The sequence below is a fragment of the Sitodiplosis mosellana genome, unplaced genomic scaffold (assembly GCF_009176505.1).
Source record: "Sitodiplosis mosellana isolate CC-2019 unplaced genomic scaffold, AAFC_SMos_1.0 Smas_scaffold_6191, whole genome shotgun sequence".
Taxonomy (NCBI): Eukaryota; Metazoa; Arthropoda; class Insecta; order Diptera; family Cecidomyiidae; genus Sitodiplosis; species Sitodiplosis mosellana.
Window position 1 is genome coordinate 1,131,841 of NW_022601432.1, and position 22,417 is coordinate 1,154,257.

General features: G+C 37.4%; 1 protein-coding gene across 2 annotated transcripts; it reads right to left on the reverse strand.

The window, feature by feature from the left end:
* Nucleotides 1–1,630: 1,630 nt before the first annotated feature.
* On the reverse strand, nt 1,631–21,682 carry LOC129576618 (uncharacterized). 2 transcript variants are annotated; one of them, XM_055461946.1, is made up of 7 exons: nt 19,543–21,682; nt 5,383–5,479; nt 3,957–4,130; nt 3,465–3,840; nt 3,175–3,317; nt 2,892–3,079; nt 1,631–2,712 (listed from the first exon to the last, which is right to left on the reverse strand). In XM_055461946.1, exons 1-7 carry the CDS (start codon nt 19,552–19,554, stop codon nt 2,374–2,376), a joined length of 1,329 nt encoding a protein of 442 aa, XP_055317921.1. In that variant the 5' UTR covers nt 19,555–21,682; the 3' UTR covers nt 1,631–2,373. The 2 variants fall into 2 exon arrangements, with proteins under 2 accessions (XP_055317921.1, XP_055317922.1); XM_055461947.1 differs by lacking the exon at nt 19,543–21,682 and adding an exon at nt 5,673–5,794.
* Between the last annotated feature and the right edge of the window lie 735 nt (nt 21,683–22,417).

The window sequence follows — 22,417 nt, forward strand, 5'->3', positions numbered from 1 at the left end:
TGTTACGATTTTATTCTTCTGCTCTTGACTAAATTTGTGTGTGTGTGTGATTTTTTGGCTTTTGGTTTTACAAATGTTGTTCTTTTTTCATCTATAATGCGATTTATGTGAAAATGACCAGGAGGCGATGAAGTGTTGTTCATCATCTCGCGAAATATTTCGGTATAATATACGTTTGTTTTGTGTGGTGTGTATTTAATAGTGGCTGTTGTTTTCTGCATCATTTTTCAATGTGCAGTCTCTTTTGCTGTTTCATTTTTTTCCTTAATTTTTCTTTTTGTTGCTTAAAATTATAAGTATCAATGTTCACTTATTATTTCTCTCACTCTCTCTCTCTCTGCCTTTCGCTCTCGCCCATTGCCACGTATAAAGTGGCAAAAAAATGGCCAGCGCTGGCGGTGCGAGAGAGATATTTATTTCAATTTGGAGCTATGTGCTGCTGGTTATGGTGGTGGTGTTTTTTTTTCCAAAACAGGGAACCATTACTCAACATTTGACAGTTTTGATTATTGGATTGTGGCCAATTGTATGTATGTCTTTATGTTGTACAAGTGATCGAAATTTGTTTGTCCTTATAATGAGTCTTCGTGAGAGTTTTTTTTATATTCATATTTTTTTTTCACTTTTTCGCTTATTCGAAATAACAAAAATAATAACGACTTAAACTTTATCTCATTTCATTTCCTTTTTCATTTTTTTTTCGCTAATAAATTTTCGTGTTTCGTTTTTTCCTAGTTCACGTACACACAAATAATGTTTGTTTTTTTTTTTTTAAATGGAAGTAAGCGTAAACCAAATGTGAAATGATTTGTGACTGCCCCATTTCTGGCTCCTGAACATTATTCTTTTGTGCTATTCTCTCACACTCTCTTCGATCACACACTTGTTCAGAATTGCTTGTTCTTGCCTGCTGCAGCTTTTGCGATTCGCCTAGTTTTACCTTGAATAAAAACAAGCAAGCGGCCGATGCAGTGTGAGAGTGTATGACTGTTGTTGGGTGCATTTCTAATGGGTTATTTTTGTGTGTCATCGATTTGCTCGGAATGTTCTTGCATAGACGATAGCTTATTTCTGGTTGGTTTGTGTGTGTGTTTTTTTTTTTGGTTGGAGTATGAAAAGATGAGCTTAAGCCAATGTGAACAACTATTGGTGGGGAAGAAAAGTCTTTGCGGACTAATCCGAGAATAGCCGATCGTAAAGAGTTCGTTTTTTTTTTGGTTCGTTTTGCAAATTTGTGCGTGAGTAATTTTCGTTTCGAAAATATTTTTTTCTAACATTTGTTGTTGTTGTCTTTTTTTGAATAAATCCAACTCATAGAACCATTTCCGTTCTATTTGAGCTGATTTGATTCAATTTTCTTTTAACTTCTAATATCTATAATCATTTTTTTTTTTTGGTTTTGTGTGTGAATAATTCTTCAATTTTTTTTTTCTTTAATTTTTATTTACTTTTTGTCGCTTTTATTGGCTTTTGTAGTCGTCTCTTCGAGATTTCTAGTTATGTTCTCTTTTCATTCATATATAATTATATATAATAATAAATATAGTAATAATTTTTTTTCAAATACATTTATGATACTTAAGGAATGTGATGGAAGATTTGCATGAAACAGACATTTTTTTCCTAATAGTTTTCTTTTTCTTCGTCATTTTCATTCACTGTGTGTGTTTTAGTTTATGCATGTGTTGCGCTTCAATTTTTTTGTTTGTTATTTTTTCTTTCACTTTCCTCTTCGTTAATTACATTTACATTTGATTTTAGTTCATTTTGTTGACTATAGAGTATTTGTCTGGGCTAATTTTGTTTGTGTGTATTGTTTTCATGTTTTTTTTTTTGCTCCATAAATTGTGTTGTTGTTGCTGCGGTTGAGGGGCAATAGTGTGCATTCGAATTGATTGGCAGTTCATGAATGAGTCTATATGTGTGTGTGTTTTCATATGGTGATGCAAGCAACCACAATCGTGTCGAGACTGTGGCCGAGAAATTGGCATCCATGGAAGCTTTTGTGGTATACTAGTGGGCGTACTGCACTGTTTTTTTTTCTGTTTGTAGTCTGCTAGTATAGCAGGAGAAAATTGTTTTAGGCGCTCATCGAAGATCTACATCAAGCCATTTGTTTACAATTCAGACAATTTCAATAGATCCGATCCGATTTGTTTTAAATTTTATTTATGTGTGTCTCTTTTTTTGGGGTAAATTTTTGTAAATTTTGCATGTTGCTAATGTGTGTGTGTTTTGTTTGCATCAACGGACCTTAAAGAAATTTCATCATGGAAGTTGTGTGTTCTCATCGCCGTTCTAAAAACGAACAATTTTTTGTTTGTGTGTGGGTGTGTAGTTTTTGTTTTAGGTTTTTGGTTTTTAATTGTGCTCTTATAGTCTATCCTCATCCTCTTCTTCGATCTCCTCTTCGCCAAGCTCTTCGTTTTCCTCTTTGTAGCCTGGATGCTCAGATATTGCATAATAGTTACCATTATAAATAACACCTAATTCACGTAACGCTTCACCGCGTATTGTTGCTTTCATAGTCCAATTGTAACAATCGTCTGATTCACTTTCGCGATCTAAGCGCTCAACATCAACAATTTTTGCACTTAAACGCTCTAATATTATACCAATATCCTTAATATTTAAATGACGCTTTTGATCAACCGACAGCTGATCGATCAGCAGTAAAAACTTTTCCGATGTGATTGTTTCGTCTTCCATGACCTGTGAAATTGAAGGTGGATACACGAGAATTATTGCCAAGTATTGCTTGAATTGGATTTGACTTTCAATGTTTGACTTTGAAAATGGTTTTCAATTCCGGGAAATTCAACATTGGCACATTACATAAGAAAAGCCGTCTACGGTTTTTTTTACATGCACGTGTGTGTGTGTCAACTTACGGTGTTTTCTGTCTCGCTTTCGGAACTCTCTCGTTCCTGTTGGATATCCAAAAATCGTACATGTCCTTTTGGATTTGGTGTTCGTCTTTGACTAGGCGAGGTTGATGTCGTTCCGCCACCGGCACTACTACCCGTTGCGACAATTCCATCTTGGATCGGTGATGTAGCCACACTCGCTATTTCACGACCTGAAACAAACACACCAATATTGATCGTTCATGCGTGACTCTTGCTTGGTCCAATAAATCAAAGAATATTTTCCAATGAAAATAAAAATGCTTACCTTCTTCATGCAATGCACAACAATGAAAATCACATTCGGCTGCACTCGGGCTGCCAGCTCGACTTGGCGTATGCACATGGTGTGAGCATTCAGGTGTGTGAATGTGCACCGAATCGAATGAGCCGCCACCTTGTTTGGGTAATCTGTGTGAAGCACGAACCATAAAAAAAAACCAAATCGAAATTTATAGTTGAATGACATGTGACTTGAAGCAAACAAGCAATGAAATGATACGAAGAAGAGAGATAGAGAGAGAGAGAGACAGAAAATGGGAAGAAAAATAAACTTACCGTCGCCCCGAACCGTATGTTGATTGTATATCGTCGTGATTGATTACCGTAATTTGTGGGCTTGGATACCGTTGCTGCATTGTGGATTTTTCGATCGAACTTTGTGCTGAGATGCCGCCACTCTTTTTCGATGGTGAAAATTTATCGAGTAAGGGACCATTACACGTGCTCGACACACCGCTACTGCTATGAATTATTGTACTACCCGTTGCTGAGGAACTACCAGCAATGCCTACGCTATGGCCTTGTCTCTGATCCCAATGCAATACAACGGTCACACGACCTTTATTATCCATAATCTTCCAGGATGGCGTTTCATCGTGCAACTCTAACGCATGAATCGTTTCACACACGATTCGGGGGATCGCTGATATCGCTAAACGGAAATATCGCAAATATATTAATCATTGTGACATATTTCACATAAAGAAGAAGAAGAAGAAAGTACACAGTCATGTTGGCATGTAAATTACGTTCAATTGTCTTACGTACCAGCTTTTATAACATCGACGCCAGTTGGATACCATCGTTCACCTTGCCTGAGCAGTAATAGCACTGTGTTATTTGCCAATGTACGGAAATATTCACCATCCTCAATCTGGGTGCCATCACACTCCAACACAACGCGAACTGGTTCCGAGGCAGAAACACCAAGTTTGTCTTTACCTGGGTGTGTATCAAAATAAACACAACAATAGAATTAGAATACGAATCATGTTATGAGCATAAAGAAAATTCCGCAGACCGACTGCCAAAAAACACATATTAATTTCATTTATTCGAGAATGAAAAAATTTGCCCGAGCTTTGGCGGTCAATGCATTTGCATTTTATGGAAAACGTGTCTTGTTTGATTTCATTTTTTTTTCTCTCGTGAGTTGGTGCAGAGGCGAGACATAGATGTGGGATGCTGAAATCCTTTTCGAAATGCAATTTCAGAAACGCAAAAATGAAAGCAACAACATTCCCATCTAATGTAATAACATTTCAATGTACGGGTGTAATGTATATTGATGCGTGTGTTTTTGCATACATCCCACGTGAATAAACGATCAAAATTGGAATCGTTTCTAAAATGAGACCATTGTTTCAACATGTGGTCATTTTGCATCTTTTTCTTCGTTGTTATGTTCTTGTTGTTGTTGATATATTAGGTTAGACGAAGGAGCAAAAGCGAAAAAGACACGCAGCTTTTTTTGTTGGCATAGAACATTAACAAAAATTTACGTAGGCGAAAGTGCTTTGTTTATATTTGTACAGTTTGCATGGTAACAAAGACGTTTAACCCTCTAATGCATTAATTTTTCCCAGGGCTGGGAGTACTGGTACTTGGTTGATTTTTGGCCATAGATAATTAAAAAAAAAATTCATAATCCTGGATTCCTCATGGTTTAGTCCTACGATTGCTAGTGTCCTGCTAGTGTCAAGTCACATAATACTAAACGCATCCATTCTGAATAGAAAAACAATGAAAAATTAATGGGTGCGTTTAATATTATGCAGCATTTACGTGCATTTACGTTCGACACTAGCAGTCGTTGATTTAGTCAGAAAATGCGATTGACATAAACCAGAGAACAATCAAATCCATTGTTTAAAAGTGTCAAAAATGCGTCTAATTTCGAGTTCGAATAATTTATTTTGTCAAATTTATGTTTTTGCACACATTTTTGTTTATAACTTTACAATCACACTACATAGACAAATATTTCCAAAGACAAAAATAAAGAGAGAACATTGACGCAATGTGATCCGATGTACGGTTTACGTTCTACAGGCGTTCAAATGTTGCCCGTCTAGGGGCGGTTGTATGCATTAGAGGGTTAAGGGTATTGTTCAAGACGTTTAGGTGTATTTATTTGAATGGTTATCAAAAAATGCGGTTTTCATTGAGAAAAAAAAATCATGAAATTACTTACCTCTGACAATTAATTCTTCAAAACTTCCCACAACTAGACCTTTTCGAATATTTCTCCAACTGTCCCAGATTTTTAAGGGTCTCTTGCCACGAGACTCCTGCAAAAATGAAGAAAAAGAGAGATAAACATCATATCGATTAATATTATATTCATTAGAAGCTATGAATGTCATCCGAAAAAAAAAACTTCAATATACAAACGAATAATAAAGCTTATGAAAATTGGGATAATTTAAATTCGAATGGAGTGAATCGATGAAACTGGTTTCAAATGGAATTTTGTCATCGTACCAAAGCTAATCCCTGTTGAAAGTTTGAACATGTGCATCCCCATGCTGGCTTAGTCACGCCTAATGTGCACAACGCAGCTGACCACATACTTTTTCAACAACAACAACAACAAAAACGGGCAGCAGCAACGTGCTCTGTGCTTGCACTAAGCACCTGTTTTCATGCCGCTACACATATAAAATATATTGGCCACAGTGCACAACAATTGTCACACGAAAAAAAAAACAGTCGACCGTGTTCATAGGTCCAGTACAATTGAATGGTAAAATCAAATTATGGGCAAATATATATTGATTCGTCCGATCAAAATACACTAACACACACATACACACACAAACACGCACTCCTCGCAACAGCACGTGTATCGTGTCCAAAATGCCGTTCAATTAAATGGCTATCAGAAAATTATCAAATCACCATCAAATTTGGTTTAATCCATGCACACGCATTCACCTTCTCTTTTTTCTTCTCCTCTTAAAAATGAATATCCTTTTCTCCCTATTCAATTCGTACGTCAAAAAGTATGCTTTCTTTTATTTGTGTATATTATTTGCGTGTTGAAAACAAATGGACCGAAAACAAGTACCTAAAATCGCACTACAAATCGCCTATAAATGTGCGAATAAATCGCCGTTTTTAAGAAAACCGAACTTTGCACCGTTAAAGCTTCTCACCAGTGTTTGTGTGAGAGATTTTCAGTGGAATTAATGCAAATATTTATGATTCGTTATATCAATCACATAAATCAATTGAACAGCATCTTCGATGAAGTATTCCTTATTAAAAATAAAATCAAAAAGTCAAAAATAACGCGTCTCATATCAAGAGATTAAGACGTTAAAAGATGAAACACTTGTGAATTTAACAAGCTCAGCAAAATTTTGTTTTTTTTTTTTTGATTTTATTCGATCGAATCATTCGTGCCACAAATAACATCAATCAAGATCACGAGACCACCACACTTTATACTAAATGTATATGTATGTATTTGTATCAAAAGAGAGAGAAAACAACAACAAACTCTCAAGTGATTGAAATCTCTTAATCCATTTTGTTTGCATAAAATGGTGAATCGAAATTGTAAAACACAACACTTTTTGTCTATAGATGGTTTTTCACATTTAACAATTGTTCTAGAAATGCAACCGTTGGTTTAGAGCATCAAAAATAATTATCATCATGAATATGGATGACTCACAACCCATTGATTGAAAATAAACAACACTAATGCACGTGTTATTTTCGTATTGTGGAAGTCGGAATGATGCATCGATGTACTATAGAATTGGTCTCAGCCATGGTCAAATTAAGAGCGATTACAAATAAAATGCAATTGTAGCATTTCCTGTCCTGTGTCTCATTTAATATCAAAACAATCGCGGAATTTCTTTGCGTACTGTGATTATCTCACAAGGGGCCCAGAAATTTCACTCTCTCTTTCGCTCGTTCGTTTGGTCACTTGTCGTTGAATTTTGTTGAGTGTTTTCTTTTCCTTTGTTGCTGTTATTGTTGTTGTTGTTGTTGTTGTTGTTGCTTTAAGTACAATTAAAATATATAAAACAGCGTCACTGTGGCCGAAATCAGCAATTCACAAACAAACAACAACGACAACCGAGAAAAGCGAAACAAAAAAGAAACCAATTGTTGGCTACATTTCGAAACATTTTTGCTTCGAATGAAACGCGCGCGCGAGAGTGAGTGCGAGAGAGAGAGAGAGCGATAAAACCAACGAACGAACGAACGGAAAAAAATGTTACGGGAACAAAGTGTCCGGATGTAAACACAACGTCATAACTGAACAACACCAAACATATCTATGAGAGTGTGGCTGATGATAGTTGATTGTGAGATGGTATTGCAACTGGGGATCGGTTGTATAGTTGCGCGCCGCATAATTTCGCACCAAATGCAACCAAAGCAAGCAGCCAGCAGCTATCTATGTGTATATATATGCTAAATATACACACGATCGCGACGCGAGAGCTGGAGCCAGTACGAAAGTGAGTGAGTGAGTGAGTGAGTGAGTGAGCGAGCGTGTGTGTGAGTGAGTGAATGAGGGAGAGAGAATGACAACGCGGCAAGAAGAAAATCGGGTTCACCAGTGAAAATGAAAATGAGCGAAAGCGAACACACAACAACTGAAAACTGGATTGGAAACTGTAAAATAGGACAATGGAAATAAACATAATTTCAAACCACAAGAATACTATATTCAGAAGAGGAAAGCCGAATTTGTACATAATACGTTGTACGGCCATGGCTATCGACTCATTTTGGACATATGGCAAGCGAAGTGGACAATTGAATTCACAACGATCGACAAGCAAGTTGGCGCCCTCATTATCATACACAAATTTTACAAGCGCTCCCATCAAATTTCGGCCACACCAAACTGTGTTTTCATTTCCTAAACAACCATGGATGACCGAAGTTTCGTCGAACGGTTGACATGTCATGTATGTGCAAAACTCACGGTGATTAGAAACAATATACAAAAAAAAAATACGGGGTGCGGCAAGAAAATTACGTCAGTTTGCTTTTTGACCGGAATGAAAACAAATCATTGTGTCGATATCTTCCAAAAAGGGCGAAGCAATTTCGATTATTGTCGAAATGTTCTGATCGGCTTTTGAAAATACTATCTTTCAAATGGTTGCTGAGCCAGGGACTCAAAAATGAACCGCAACAACTATTATGACAAACTAAAAGTTGACACTGAGTTTCTGTTACACGCCAAGTCAACAATGCAGTCGTGCGGAATGGGATGCAGAAGAATGAAAAAGTAAACAAAATGATGAAAATAAATAAATATTCGAGAAAACTGGAGAAAACATGGTATTAAATGGCTTTCGATGGAAAATTAACCATTTCGAGGCATTCGAATACGTTTGAAATATTTATGGTCATCTGTCGTTGGGAAAATTTCGTGCTCTCAAACATCAAACTGGGCGAAAAGCTCAAGAAGCGTGCCAAAATATATCAACACATCTTTCGTACACACGAACGCCATGCACTTTGCTCTAAATTGTGCACGGAGAAAATCGGAGCGTATGCAGAAGCATGAGCATCGAGAAGCGAGAAGAGTAGAAAAAAAATTAATAGAGAGAAAAAGGATACGAGTGAAATGTATGTCAGAGGAGAGGAGAAGTGGGCACAGCAAAAAAACACCAAAGAACGGTCAGAGAGAAAGCGAGCGAGCGAGAGAGAGAGAGATGGAGCAAGAGAGCGAATCAAGACACAATGAGCAATCATAGGAGGAAGGAAAAAATAGGGCAAATGCACAACAGTACCACAGCACCGTTACTATTTCGATAGCACATACACATACACACATTCCGAAGAGCGACAGCAGCAGAGCAGCATCATCGTAAAAACAGCGAACAACGGCCATATTTTCCATGTGAATCTCTACAATCGCATGCATTGCGCGCACGTACACACATGTCATTTAGTGTATTGAGGCCATGCTGTTAATATTTATAATATATGTATATAGAGAAGCGAGTAGAAATCGTAGTAAAAATTTTGCGTAGAAAAACGGTGTTGCTTTAGACAGAAGAAGGGGCAGAGTCACATATTTTTTTGTTTCAGTCCCAGTTTGATTGAAATGCATTTCAAAAGCATTTTTTGTCATTTTGAGCTTTGTTTGTGCTGGAAAAAATGACAAGGCACCAGATTGCTGCTGCTGCTGCTGGCTGCTTTTCTGTTAAACACAAAGTAGGTGCCAAACCAAACTTTTCGTCGAAATCCAGCACAAACATACCGAAATGGAAAAAAAATGGGAGAAACAAAATGAGCATAGCATAATCGGTGAAATGCACACGACAAAACTTGCATGGCACAAGAACAAAGCGTACATAAAATGGAATGGCCATGCAGAAATATTGTTGTAAACATCATGTTTATTCTGTATTTGTACAATGTGGAGAAAAAGAAAGTATATTTATATCTTGATGGCTTCTGCCAATACTATAAACTAAAAAGAAATGGAACCCATCTCGTAGAGAGATGATGCGGGACACGAGAAATCGCAACTCGTTCGATTGATTCCGTGTGGCGCATTTCTCACACATCGACGGTCATGCCGACAAACAAATGATGTGACGAAAGTTTGGTGGAAAATTCGTATGACATGAGAAAAGTTTTTGGCCTTCTATTTTGTGTTGCAACTGCAATTCTGATAAACCCATTTTCCCTCCTCCCCTCTCTCTCTCTCTCTCTCTCTCTCTCTCTCTATCTTTCTAAAAAAACTCATAACCATAACTCATAGGTAGTATATACCTCGTTCTCATTTCATTTCGTTTGACCTCATTTTTCGTTTCACTCTTTCCCATAACGCAGGGAGCGGGCGGTTGAACGATTTCCATCCATTTGATCCGTTTTCCATCTAAAACAAAATGCTGTTTTTTTTTGTCGGTCGTTCGAAATCACGGCTAATGAAATATTTTGATTGGAATTGATCAGTCGCATGTATAATTATATAATAGCGGTCCTATTTAATCACGCCCCATTTTTCGTGATTACCGACGAGAACGCGATGCTTATTACGATATTTGCACAAAAGCCCGATTTTCCCATCAATGCAATCAACGAACGGCTTAATTTTTTTCTCGCTGTTGTATGTGTTGTTGCTGTTGTCTGCCAGTTGCGTCGGAACTTCAACTGTATTGTGGCATAAATTCGACGTTGTTGTCATTTTAATCGCGTTGCATTGCGAGACGGACAAATGGACGAGCTGCATGCGTACAATTGTATGTGGTTTGATTGCAAATCAAATTTGGTCTAAACAGGAAGTCGGAATAATTAGGGACAACCCGAAAAACACACTGATTTCATGACTGTAGCACAACATTTTCTAATTGATTGAGTGCGATTAATGTTCTGCTTAAATGGATGAATATCCATACATAATATGGCCCGAAAAAAAACGGTTATTATTGTTGGTTTGGTTGCTATATCTGTATCGCTTTTGAATGAGAACAAGTGCACAAATGCATAGAATAAAGAAGAATGACTCATGATATTGTTGTTGAGCAAAAGAAATGATGCTTTCTGTTTCAGGATCATTTCCACTGGCCTCAATTTGGTTTACATCTACTTATTCACAGTGCATCCTCCCTCTTATCATCGTCATCGTCCAAATATCCGGACGATGCGAATAAGCCAAAATGCGCGCTACCAACATTCATGCACATGAAATGAAAAATATGAGTACACTTGAACATGAATTACGCTTCATTCCGACAAAAGTCATAAAAACGTCAAATCGCTTACTAAATGAATGGCATTAATCCCAAGGAAATTTAATGCATACCAACACAAATACCGTACTCATGCACTCACACACGTGCAATGGAAACGCGAAAACCACTGTAATTCATGATTTTTTTTTTTCGGTTAAGTTTTTGAGAAAAACTACGTTTCGAGAATACATAGTTGAGATTGAGATTCGAGTTTGTTGTTGAAACGAATTTTTATTACCTCTTGACGACAACATCACAACTAGAACTGGAATTAAGTCGCGTATTTAAGTCTTTGCCCATGATTGATACGATGCCATGTATCCATTCTCTTTCCCAGATTTCCATTCAACGCCTTGTTTGGCTTTTATTTTTATGGCGTGAATACCAAATTGAAATGTGCCTACATCGCCTACATCGGGCAATAAGGATTTGTGCAATTAACGAATCGAATGATAAATAGAAATACTGTTGTGTTATCGTTTTCAAAATTCGATTGAAAATGTTTCCGTATGAGCGAAATGCAAGGGATTTGTCGAATTTCACCATTTCATTTTGAATGCTTCTTTACAATATTCCAAAATTTCTAATTTCGTTCAGTGGTTTCCTTCTCAAAAAGTCAAAACAATTTATAAATCACCGGATAATTTGTTGTTTTCGTTGATTTTTCAGAAAAAGCATTTGACTATTGTTTGGTTATTTGTAGATTGCGTTGTGTTGGAGCGGGTTAAGTCACAGTAAACAATGGAATCGAGAGACATACTACGATGTCAAAAGCACTTTTGACAAATTGACTAAGTCAAGATATGATGAACATTTTTCAAAGAGTAAATACGAACAAGACTTGTAATGAATGGCTCTTGATTTTTCGGACGCAAATGTTTAGACAAAAAGACCATTGAAGAATCAAGGGGAAAAAAAAAGAATCATTGACGTAATTTACATCGTTTACCTGGTGAGCATATGTGAGAAACAGAAAGACGATCAGAATGTATGTATGCGTATCGTATGTACAGTACAGTGCCAATCAATAGTTCGAGTCCAAACCAAATTTAGAACCTAGACTGAAATGCTATTGAAATTCTGACCGAATGAAAGATTTTGAAGACGCATTTGACCAGCCCATGACTGTTCTTTTTTGGCCATTGCAAATTTTCAAATGCCGGCCGATTTTGAAGTTTATTGACAATAAATAGATGTACTTTTTAAGAACTTTCCAGTGATGAATGGGTGAGCGCAAAAGATTAACTTAAATTCGAAATATTTTAAAATGTAATATCTCCCATACAGAACACGTATACAGAATTTCAATAAGCTTTCAGGCTAGGATCTAAATTTCGTTTGAGTAAGACGAAAAAAAGGAAACATAAAAATAATGCACTTTATAGTCATACCCGGAATTTTGATTGGCACTGTAATATAAATTCGTAAGTGTGCGTGAGTGTCAGTTTGCAGGTGCAATTTTGAATAATCAGCAAGAGAAAAACAAGAATTTGTATCAACTGCGGGCGTTGAGTTTCTTCTTCTTCTTCTTCTTCTTCTTTTTTTCTTAAATGTAAACATAAGCGGATTCCAGTAACTGTGCTTTTTTGTGCGTGTTACATTCGCTCTTCGCCTGTTTTTCTTTTTCATTCGCTCTTCTCTCGACATTGTTTCAATGTGCCAATTCATTTTTCATTTTGGACCGGCGCAGTATTCTCACATTGTATTTCGAATGGCAACGTGTGTATGGCAAGAGAAAAGAGAGGCTGGTGTGGTGTGCGGATACATTCACACAATCATATCTACAGCACATCTCATAAGATAGATTCCAACGCAAGAGGAACACACGAGAAATGGCAAATGCGAATGTGGCAAAAGCACATACCCATATACGCGTGTATACATACATACATACACATACATACATATTTAGAGGGATATAGAAGGAGAGCGATAGAGAGTGGAGCGTAGAAAGAGAGTAGCGCTAAACAAAATTTCCATTCAAGATGGACATGATAACATCCGTGGCTCACGAAATCGGTCGCCAGAACAAATTGAAAGTTCAACGCAATTGCTTAATAAAATGTTTTATGCATTCGATTAATCTATTTATATTGGTTAATGCTCTCTTTCTCTCTCTCTCTCTGTCAAAATTGAGTCTGTCTCTTGTTGTTTTTATTCTTTTTTTTTTCTTTCTTCAATTGGTTAACATCTCTCACTCTCACACTCTCGCCCTTTTAGTCTTCATACTTCTCTTGCTACCACTCATTCTCACACATTTCAACCCCCGCACACTTTTCGCTCTCTGCTTTCTTTCAGTCCGCTCTTGGAACACATTATGGAAATGAATTTGACCTTGTAACTGTTTCTTTGTTTTCTCTCCGTTTTGTATTCGGAATCAATCTGCTTGTTTACGGTGTGCGATTTTCTTTTCTACATCATTCTTGTATATAATTTTTTTTATAGGACAAGGCAACGGAAACAATCTCTCACTATTTGCTAAAAAACTAGTCAAATAAATGGCATTCTTTTTGCAAAGCATACGAAGGGAGAAAAAAGCAGTGACAACAAAACGAAACGCAAATCAAAATCTGTTTTTTTCTTTCAAGAGAAAAAAAAGCATAGATACTGAAGAGAATGTAAGAGAACACCATATAATCCAGTAAAAATGCAGCTTATATGTCGATTTTTCAAAGAAAATTCAGTGGAATTCCGTTGAATATGAATGCGAAGAGAATGAGTTGAAAGATGCAAAATAAGCGAAAGAAATTCGACATTTTTCCATTCAAAAAATTCGGATTTGCATTCAAATGCACATTTTCTATGACATTCGAATCCATTCGAATTGCAAATTTTTCCCGTCCGTTCGTTTGTTGACGCCCAAACCTTTCGCCTCGTTATCAAAATGTGTGCCAGAATTGAGTATGAAATGCTATCATAGTTAAAGAATGTCCGTTGTTGGTCAAATAAATTGAATGAGCGCCGAAGAAAGAGTTGACGTTTGAGGCCAAGCAATAGTGATAACAACAATGTCCAAATCACACACACACAATATGAAACGCAAACAAATCAAAAGTGACTGAATTTGAAGGGACGCATTTTTTACTGCAGCCTGTAATTGGTTTGCTTTTTGGTTATTGTTGTTGTGTGCAATGCAAGCCAAAAATGTGCAAGGAGCCAGCAGTGAAATTGTGTCCGGAAAATGTTGCTCATCTGCTCGTTGCTGGTCTGTGTACCAAAATCAAATTTGTTTTGGTTGTTTAAACGGCAAAAAATCACTGTTGCATAAAGACAACGCCCTTTCGATGGCCTGTGTGTGCTTTCAGAGAAAGAAAAAAAAACTGGCATTCGATTTGATTTTGTTTGTTTTGTTATTTTTTTTTGGCATCGTAACCATATTTCAATTTCAAATCGCATCGTGCTCAAAAATTCAGCCTCACACACACATACATACTCACACATACACGCTGTAAGCGGTTCGGTGTTCGACAGACTTTTTTTGTTGTTGTTGTTTCGGTTGTGTGTGGGGCGCAGCATGCACACGAATGCCAGCTGGAAAAGGGAGCAGCTCAAAATCGGGGCACGTACATTTTGCTCTATTGCATTTCGACGACAATTTTCCAAACACAAAAATATCAATACATTATCGCGCTGAAGCACACCACTTTTGGATTTTCGATCAGCACACGGGTGACATGTGTGCACTGCCTTATAACACACCGATCCCAAACTGTTTACAGCTCTTTGTTGTAAAAACGTAAATTTTTCTTTAACCTCTTGATTTGCAAACGGCATAGTAACTTTGATGGATGAAATGCACGCGACACGCCAACGATGTGTTCATTTTGGTGTCGATTGCTGTTGATTTGCGTTTACACTTACTTTGCCGTAACAAAACCGCTTAAGAAATACTGCACTCGATGTTTGATGCTAGCTTCATCTTGAATGTAACCAGTATTTGTGTGTCACTTATGTCGTAAGACGAATGATTATTATCGAATCTATACAAATACTGCATATTCAATGGTGTGCTTAGACAGCCGAATGGGTGTCACTAGCAAACGCTTTGATAGAATAGCTTTAGCTTTTTTCTTAGCCGATCTTTTGATGCATTCATATCGCCTATGACTGATGCATTCAGAGACACATTGAACGATGAAAACGTTCAGTTGCATACAGTTAAGCCACAGAGTGTCAATAAACGTAAATGGACAAAAGCCGATTTGCCACAAGCAATTTATATTCAAATATTCTGTGAAAATTGAAAAGGAAATGCATGTAATAGCGTACACATTTTGGAATATGTGTGAAAAGGATCAAGTAATTGTGTTGATGTCGAGTAGATATATGTATATCGCACATAAAAATCTTTAGGTGGCTACGCTCTTTAATTTGTGGTTTTTGATAAGTGGGCTCCCATAGACATACACTGGAATATACTAAGATCAATTGTGTTGACCGAAAATGACAGACACATACAGAGAGATAGAGAGAGAGAGAGAGAGAGAGAGAGAGAGAGAGAAGGAGAATGAGTGTGAGTGAGAGAGAGAGAACCCTATGAACTTTCGCCCTTGTATTCATTCATAATTAGTTCATATTCAACGCAGATTGTGATGAATTCGTGTGAAACACCCAATTGTTGCTACATGCACATTGCATCAGTACTAGTAGTAGTAGTAGTAGTAGTAGCAGCAGCATGCAAATGCAGCTGCCTTCCCAGAAATACGTTTAGTGCATCACTATATCGAACGAACGGACGGATGGATTGTATCCGGTGGTAAGAATTCTCGTAAAACCGGATTTTTCACTCGTTCGCACGACAAGCGCATCTAGAAGTGAAACGTATGCACAATTAAAAGTTTAGCTTGACTCGATTTATTCATTAATTAATTTCGTTTTTTTGTCATCAGCTTCGTAACATTTACATTGGAATTTAGTGTGAAGCATTGGACTAGAGCGCAGCCAAAAAGTATAAAGCGAATAAGCGAAGAGATCAAAAGCTCATAAATTTGGTCGTCAATTGATAATTCAGAATCTTTTCATCTCTTTCGTACACATGGATCCTCTTACAAAAACGAGAATGCATAAGTGCGAGGGATTGAGAGAAAAGATGGAGAATGAGATTGAGCCCGAACAAATTCAGCTTTGAAACACTTCATGAATGTAATATTTTACATCTCTTGAATTATCAAAATTCCACATAATTTCGACACACACACACACACACATACACCGAATATTCAAGTCAAGGCTTGAAAATAATAATGATAGAAAAGGAAGAAAATACTTGTTCATTGTTTCATAACGAGCAGAATGATGATGAAGCAAATATAAAGTTGGAAATTGTTCGTTCCTCAACGAAAAGTATGCGTTTTTTTCTGCTTCTTCTATGAAGCGAGCGTATCAGTACTATAGATGTGTGGCTTCGTCATGCTAAGCGTCTTGTGTGTGTGTGTGTGTTTTCGATGTTCAGACGCAGTTCAGTCTTTTATGCAATCGCCTTTGTATCTAAATTTTCTGAAGCGACAACCTCGATTGATCTCGTGTGCGAATAAAAGGCATTCGCTTCTACTTAGACAAACCGCTTCAAAATCTATAATAATTTTCATACTATGTGTATGCGTGCTCTCTTTCTCTGGCCGAGATTTTTACTATGCAAGCGGAATCGACGATGGTGGCAACGGTGGCGATTCGAGTTTTTCATATGCTCTAACCGTGCAAAAATATACGCTTGGATTGATGGATACTTCAACATTAATTTGATTTATGATGTTTCATGCTCCCATCGTCATCTTAAACTTCATTCCAATTATCGTGTGCTCAATTCAGAACATTTTTTTCATGTCCATCTGCATCTTCTTCATATTATCGCGTACCCAATCTCTCTCTCTTTCTCTCTCATACATACATACAGACACAACAATCATTTCAATCACAAAAGCTCTACTATTTCGCACTAGCAGTTGAAACGTAGTTTTGAATATATTTTTTCATCTTAATTCGAATTTTGGTTAATTTAACGAAGATAAGTGCTTTTATGCAACTGCTCTAATATTTCCGTTGCTGCTGCTGCTGCTGGTGCTGCTGTTATTGTTCTCGTAGCTGGTTGTAGCTCCATTCGAGCGAGCGAGAGAGAGAGAGAGAGAGAGAGAGAGGGAGAGAGAGATTGAGGCAGAAAATTGTCGGTCGTTTGCTATTTGCCCTGCAAACCATTCACCTTATTGTGTTATCGTTACCAATTCATTTGATAAGTGGACAAAACCGATATGGGATAGTAAAAAAGAAGAAGCGATAGAAAAAAGGGAAAAAAATTTCAAGCTTTGTTCAAAAATTGCAGCACCGATTCGATGATATAGAGAAAATGCTGTTGATGCTTTGTATCGGCTGCAATGACGGTTGCAGTTTGAAATTTTCACATCCAATTGTCATCATAAATTGTGAATTGCATTACGAGAGAAGCGAAATCGATGCTATGTGTGCCAATCGCTGTGTGTGTGTGTGTGTGGCTTTATGTGTTGCTTTTCTCGGGCGTAAATACATAGTTCTTACTATTGTGTTAGTTTTCATTTTACCTATTCATCAAATCTGTTTGTTTGCAAGCGACGCTTTTGTCGCTGTTAGGCCGACAACCGAAATCCAATCAATTGCAAAATGCAATCAACTTACTTCAATCGTAAATAATTTTCAATGTGAAAATATTCGAATATAATAAGGGTTTTTTTTCGCCTCCATTTTAAGCGATAAGAATTGCATTCCAGCAGGACAGGTGCAGTTGGATTGATTTTGTGCAAAGTCAGATTTTGTTGCTGCTTGAACAACAACAACAACAACCACCACCGTTTCACTTGAGCTCCAATTCAATACATTTCGAATAACAATTGTGATTTTAAGGCAATGTGTGTCTTGACTGTTTATTTGTTTTCGTTCAATTATAATATATGAATATTCGGAGCGAAATTTAAAATGTTCGCTGCGCTGCATTGCCGAACTGCAAACGATATGCAAAGCAGGTTTCGGTCAAAGTTTGTTTGATGTTCTGAGAAGAAGAGAGCCACAAAAGAAAAAAAAAAACAAAACAAAATCGAACAGAAATAACACTGTTTAAGTTAATGTTATTTAGTTTTCAAACCGCAAATTGCTGCCCCCGTTGATATGAAATGAACCCATAAAAATCGAAGTACCATTGGATTTAATGCAACAGCAACACGACAATGAAGACAAAATGCTCTCATGGTTTCTCTCTCCATCTTCCTTTCTCATTTCTATTCTGTGAATTTCTTCCTTTCTTTCCACTATTTTCAACTGAGACAAGGAAAAAAACAACCTATTGAATCCGGTTTATTGGGCTTTCGTAAGTTGTTTATTATCGTTCTGCCTCTCTCTACTTCTTTTTTGCCTCTCTCTCTCTCTCTCTCTCTCTCTCTCTCTCTCTCTCTCTCTCTCCCTCTCTCTTCCTCTCTTGGTTGCTTCACGTTGTTTTTTTTCGTTTCTTGCAAAACTTCATCTACAACATTTTTTTTGCTTTTCTATTCTTTTCTTTGGATTGTAAAATTTTCTCCGAGGCTGTGCTCGATTTTTTTCATTTTGATTTGCCTTATATATATGTGTGTATATATTATTGTAGGCACTTTGTCGTTTTCGCATCGCTCACAACACATCCACAAACTCCAACGCAATCTATTACAAAATCGGAATTTCCACATTGGAATAGTAGCTGAAACCGCTCAATATATATATATACGTACGTGTGTTTCTATGCTAGCCGTTGTTGTTGTTGTATGTGCGAAGGGAGTATACTACACGCCGAAAATTCTCTCGCGACTGCGAAAGCAAATAGCAAAGCGTATTGGATTGATGTGTGTGGTGTGTGTATGATGCGGGGAGAGTGAGCACAGAGCAAAAAAGCAGAGCAGCGAAAAGGAAAACAGCGCGGAAAAAGCTTTCGCTGTGCCGTTGCTTTGCTTCGAACGAGCACAGCACAGCACAGCAGCCGCAGCAGCAGTAGCACGGTTCATCCCAAATGTGGGAAAAAGAGTGCCATAGAGCGAAAACGAGAGAAGAACGAAGAAAGAGAGATTGTCAAAGCATGAACAATATGAGACGAAGAAGAATTGTTAAGTGTAACTGCTTATTACATAAACGCATGGCGAAAGCATCGAAAATGTAGATGTGCTTCACACTTTTTTTCTGATGCTTCTTCTTCTTCTTCTTCTTCTTCTTCTTCTTCTTCTTCTTGAGCTCATGAATTTCTTCCCATCAAACGGCATTACTCAGTAACGAATGAACACTAAACTCCGCAATTTCTTTAGCGAAATTGGTTAAAATGGTAATTTTTTCTTCTCGGAATTTGTCGCATATTGCACATGAATCAATGAATTTTGTTTATGTTCAGCCGATTACCTGTCACATTCAAAAAAAAAGGAGTCGTTAAACAAAAAAATAAAAAACAATAACCAGGATAAAAAAAAATGCATGAATAAATCGCTCTCATTAGACGCATTGTACTACCATGAAAAAAAAAAACGAATCAAATAGGAATGAAATCGAATCACGCAATCAGACAAACTAAAAGTGAGAAAGGTAGAAACGAAAGAAATAGCAGAGAAGAATTGAGAAATCAAAGAATGAAGAAGCGAAACTAATCTTACCTCTCTTGCCATTACGGCATGTCTCAACAGTACCACTTCGGGGCAACTTTTTTATGCTTCGTGACTGCATTAACAACAATATCTAAATACGGCGATACCGATGACGACGACATACAAACACTTAAAATGTAAACCTCCACCAATATACAAATAAAAAAGAGAGTGCACGATGTGACGACGGCGGCCGTTCGATGACAACGACGACGACAACGACAACGACGGCCAAGACCGAATTTAGTTTTCTATTGTATGTGTGTTGTTGTTTTTTTCTTCTTCGGAAAACCCAAAATTGTTTCTATTTTTTTTTCTTCACTGGCGATCGTCGATTTGGCCGCGCGCGCGATACGATGGCTCGTTTATTATTTACTGTATGTTTGGCCCAACACTAGCACACACCACACCAAAATGCGATGTTACAAATGTGCTCTCTTGCGCTCACTGGAGCCAGCACCACCATACGCACCGATATATTCAGAGAAACACGAACACTTTCAACACACACACACACACACTTCTCGTCAATTGAGAGATTCGTTTCCTTCGTTTTCACCGCAACAAATTAATCTCTTTTTCTTTCTTTTCTTTTCGATTTGCAAATCTTTATTCAGCAATCTTCTATGCCAGCCAATTCACAACTAATTCACATTTCATGCTTGTCTTGTGGCTCTTGTTGTTCGCTTGTCATTGGTTTCATTCGTTTTTAATTCCGCTCTCTTTCCACTTTTCCTTTAGCTTGCTTTCTTTTTTCTCTGTTCGTCTCTGCTTGGCGAGTCTAAATTTAATTTTCTTCGTATAAACAATCGAATCTGTTTCCAACGAAACGACAACCAATTCAAAAAGGAAAAAAAATAACTATTTAGGCAAAAACAAATGAAAATGCAACGAATGGATATAAATTTTGCACCAAATTACACACTGCAAACCGAAAAAGTTTGTTATCTTGATGTTTTTGGTTAATTTTTTGTTTCTTTTTTCTCTCACTGGCAATTTTCGGTCAGCAAAAAATAAAATAGTAAATCGTAATGCCTTTGCTTTTGGATGAACCACCCCTCTTGAGTTATGCTTGCGAATTATGTGTGTGTGTTTTTTTCCCTCTTTTCTGCATAAACCTTCAATGTGCTTTTTCATCAAATCTCGGAATGGCAAAAGTTTTGCGTCCAAATTTTCTTGTGAAAATTGCACAGAGCAAGGGTGTTTTTGGGGTAAAACGAAAATAACTAACGCTTTTCAATAATAGAAATGAATTCGAGATGGTCTTGATTGATGCTGCTTTCACTTTTTTTTACTTTTCTCTCTCTCTCTCTCTCTCTCTCTCTCCGATTGCATATATATAGGTATAGATGTTCTGTCGTTCACTATTCCAACTTTGTAACTTAAACGCCTGTCGTGCCTTTGCTCTATCGCACAAACAGTGTATCTTTTCGTTTTCTTATTTTCGCAATGCGCTTTTTCACTTCGTTTCGTTCAAACACCAAGTTCCATCAAACAATGTTCACATAGTTGTTCACACAAATCAAAATCCATTTGGCTGAAAATTCCCGTTCGTTTTCCTTTCTGATTTTTCTCTACTGAAATTTCCTCTTTGAATTCGTTTTTTCCCGTTGGGTTTTCATTTCGCAATTTTTTTTTTTCGGAAATTTTCCTTCTGTCGTTACACTTTTTTTTTCTTTCTTCTCGTCCCTTACGCACTCTCTCACTCTCTCTCAGGCCCAAGTTCTTTTCACTCAAAACGAATCTCGTACACGAAATTCCATCACACTCAAAAATCGGTCACTACACCACACAGAACCAACATGAGCAAGCATCAGTAGCAGTGTGTGGAGAGAATAAAAATAAATAACAGCGCTGGCACTGTAATGATGATAATGGTGCGGGAGAGACGAAAAATATTTTTGCCCGTAGTTGGGTAAAAAGTAAAGTAGCAGAGCGAGCGTGTGAGCGAGCAAACAAACGAACGAACGAGCGACTGGCTAAATGTATTAAACATAAACGGAAAAATTCTCACCCCTACATTGCTTTAAAATGCTCATGTGCACTTCCATATCAAATGAAACTCTTAAAATTGTAACATTCTCTTCTCGCTTCGTGTGCTGCTTTTTTTATATTCCTTTCTCGGTTTTGGCAGCCGATTTTACTGCCATCTGACTTAAATCCACGAGGACAACACCCGATCGATGATTTTCGTTTTTCGTGTCGTGTGTGCACAGAGTGTTCTGTGTATTTTTGAGAGAGACACATTCAGGCATCTAAAAAACGGATGGAGCTGGAGTAAGTGAGTGAGAGAGAGAGAGAGAGAGAGAGAGAGAGAGAGAGAGAGAGAGAGAGAGAGAGAGAGAGAGAGAGAGAGAGAGAGAAAGAGAGAGAAAAAAGAGAGAGAGAAAGAGAGAGAGAGAGAGAAAGTGGGACAGAGACATTTATGGGATGAAAGAGTGTGACAAAGATAGCCAACAAGATGAGGAAAAATGGAACTTTTGCTACTGCTACTGATGATGATGATGATGCTGCTGCTGCGGCTGTGTATTTGTGTGTGAGAATGTGTGTGGCAGAGTTAGAGCACGAGATATGATGTGAATCGCGCAAACAAAACGGCCCAAAATGCTCTAGATTTCAGTGGGTTGATATGCGATGCCAAATTTTCCTGTCATATGCATGTGCTTTGGAAATGTTGTGTGTTAGTGGTTTACAGACGACGACAACATCATCATCATCATCGTCGTTGACGTCGTTGGTGGTAGTATTGGGGTTGTGTGCGACTTTTCATTTGCACACACTCACACAAAACAGCCCTCCGAAACCATCGAGAAAGAACGGTGTCATTTCTTCAGAGAGCAAGAAAAAAATAACAGACGAAGAAGACGACAACGAAAAATGTATT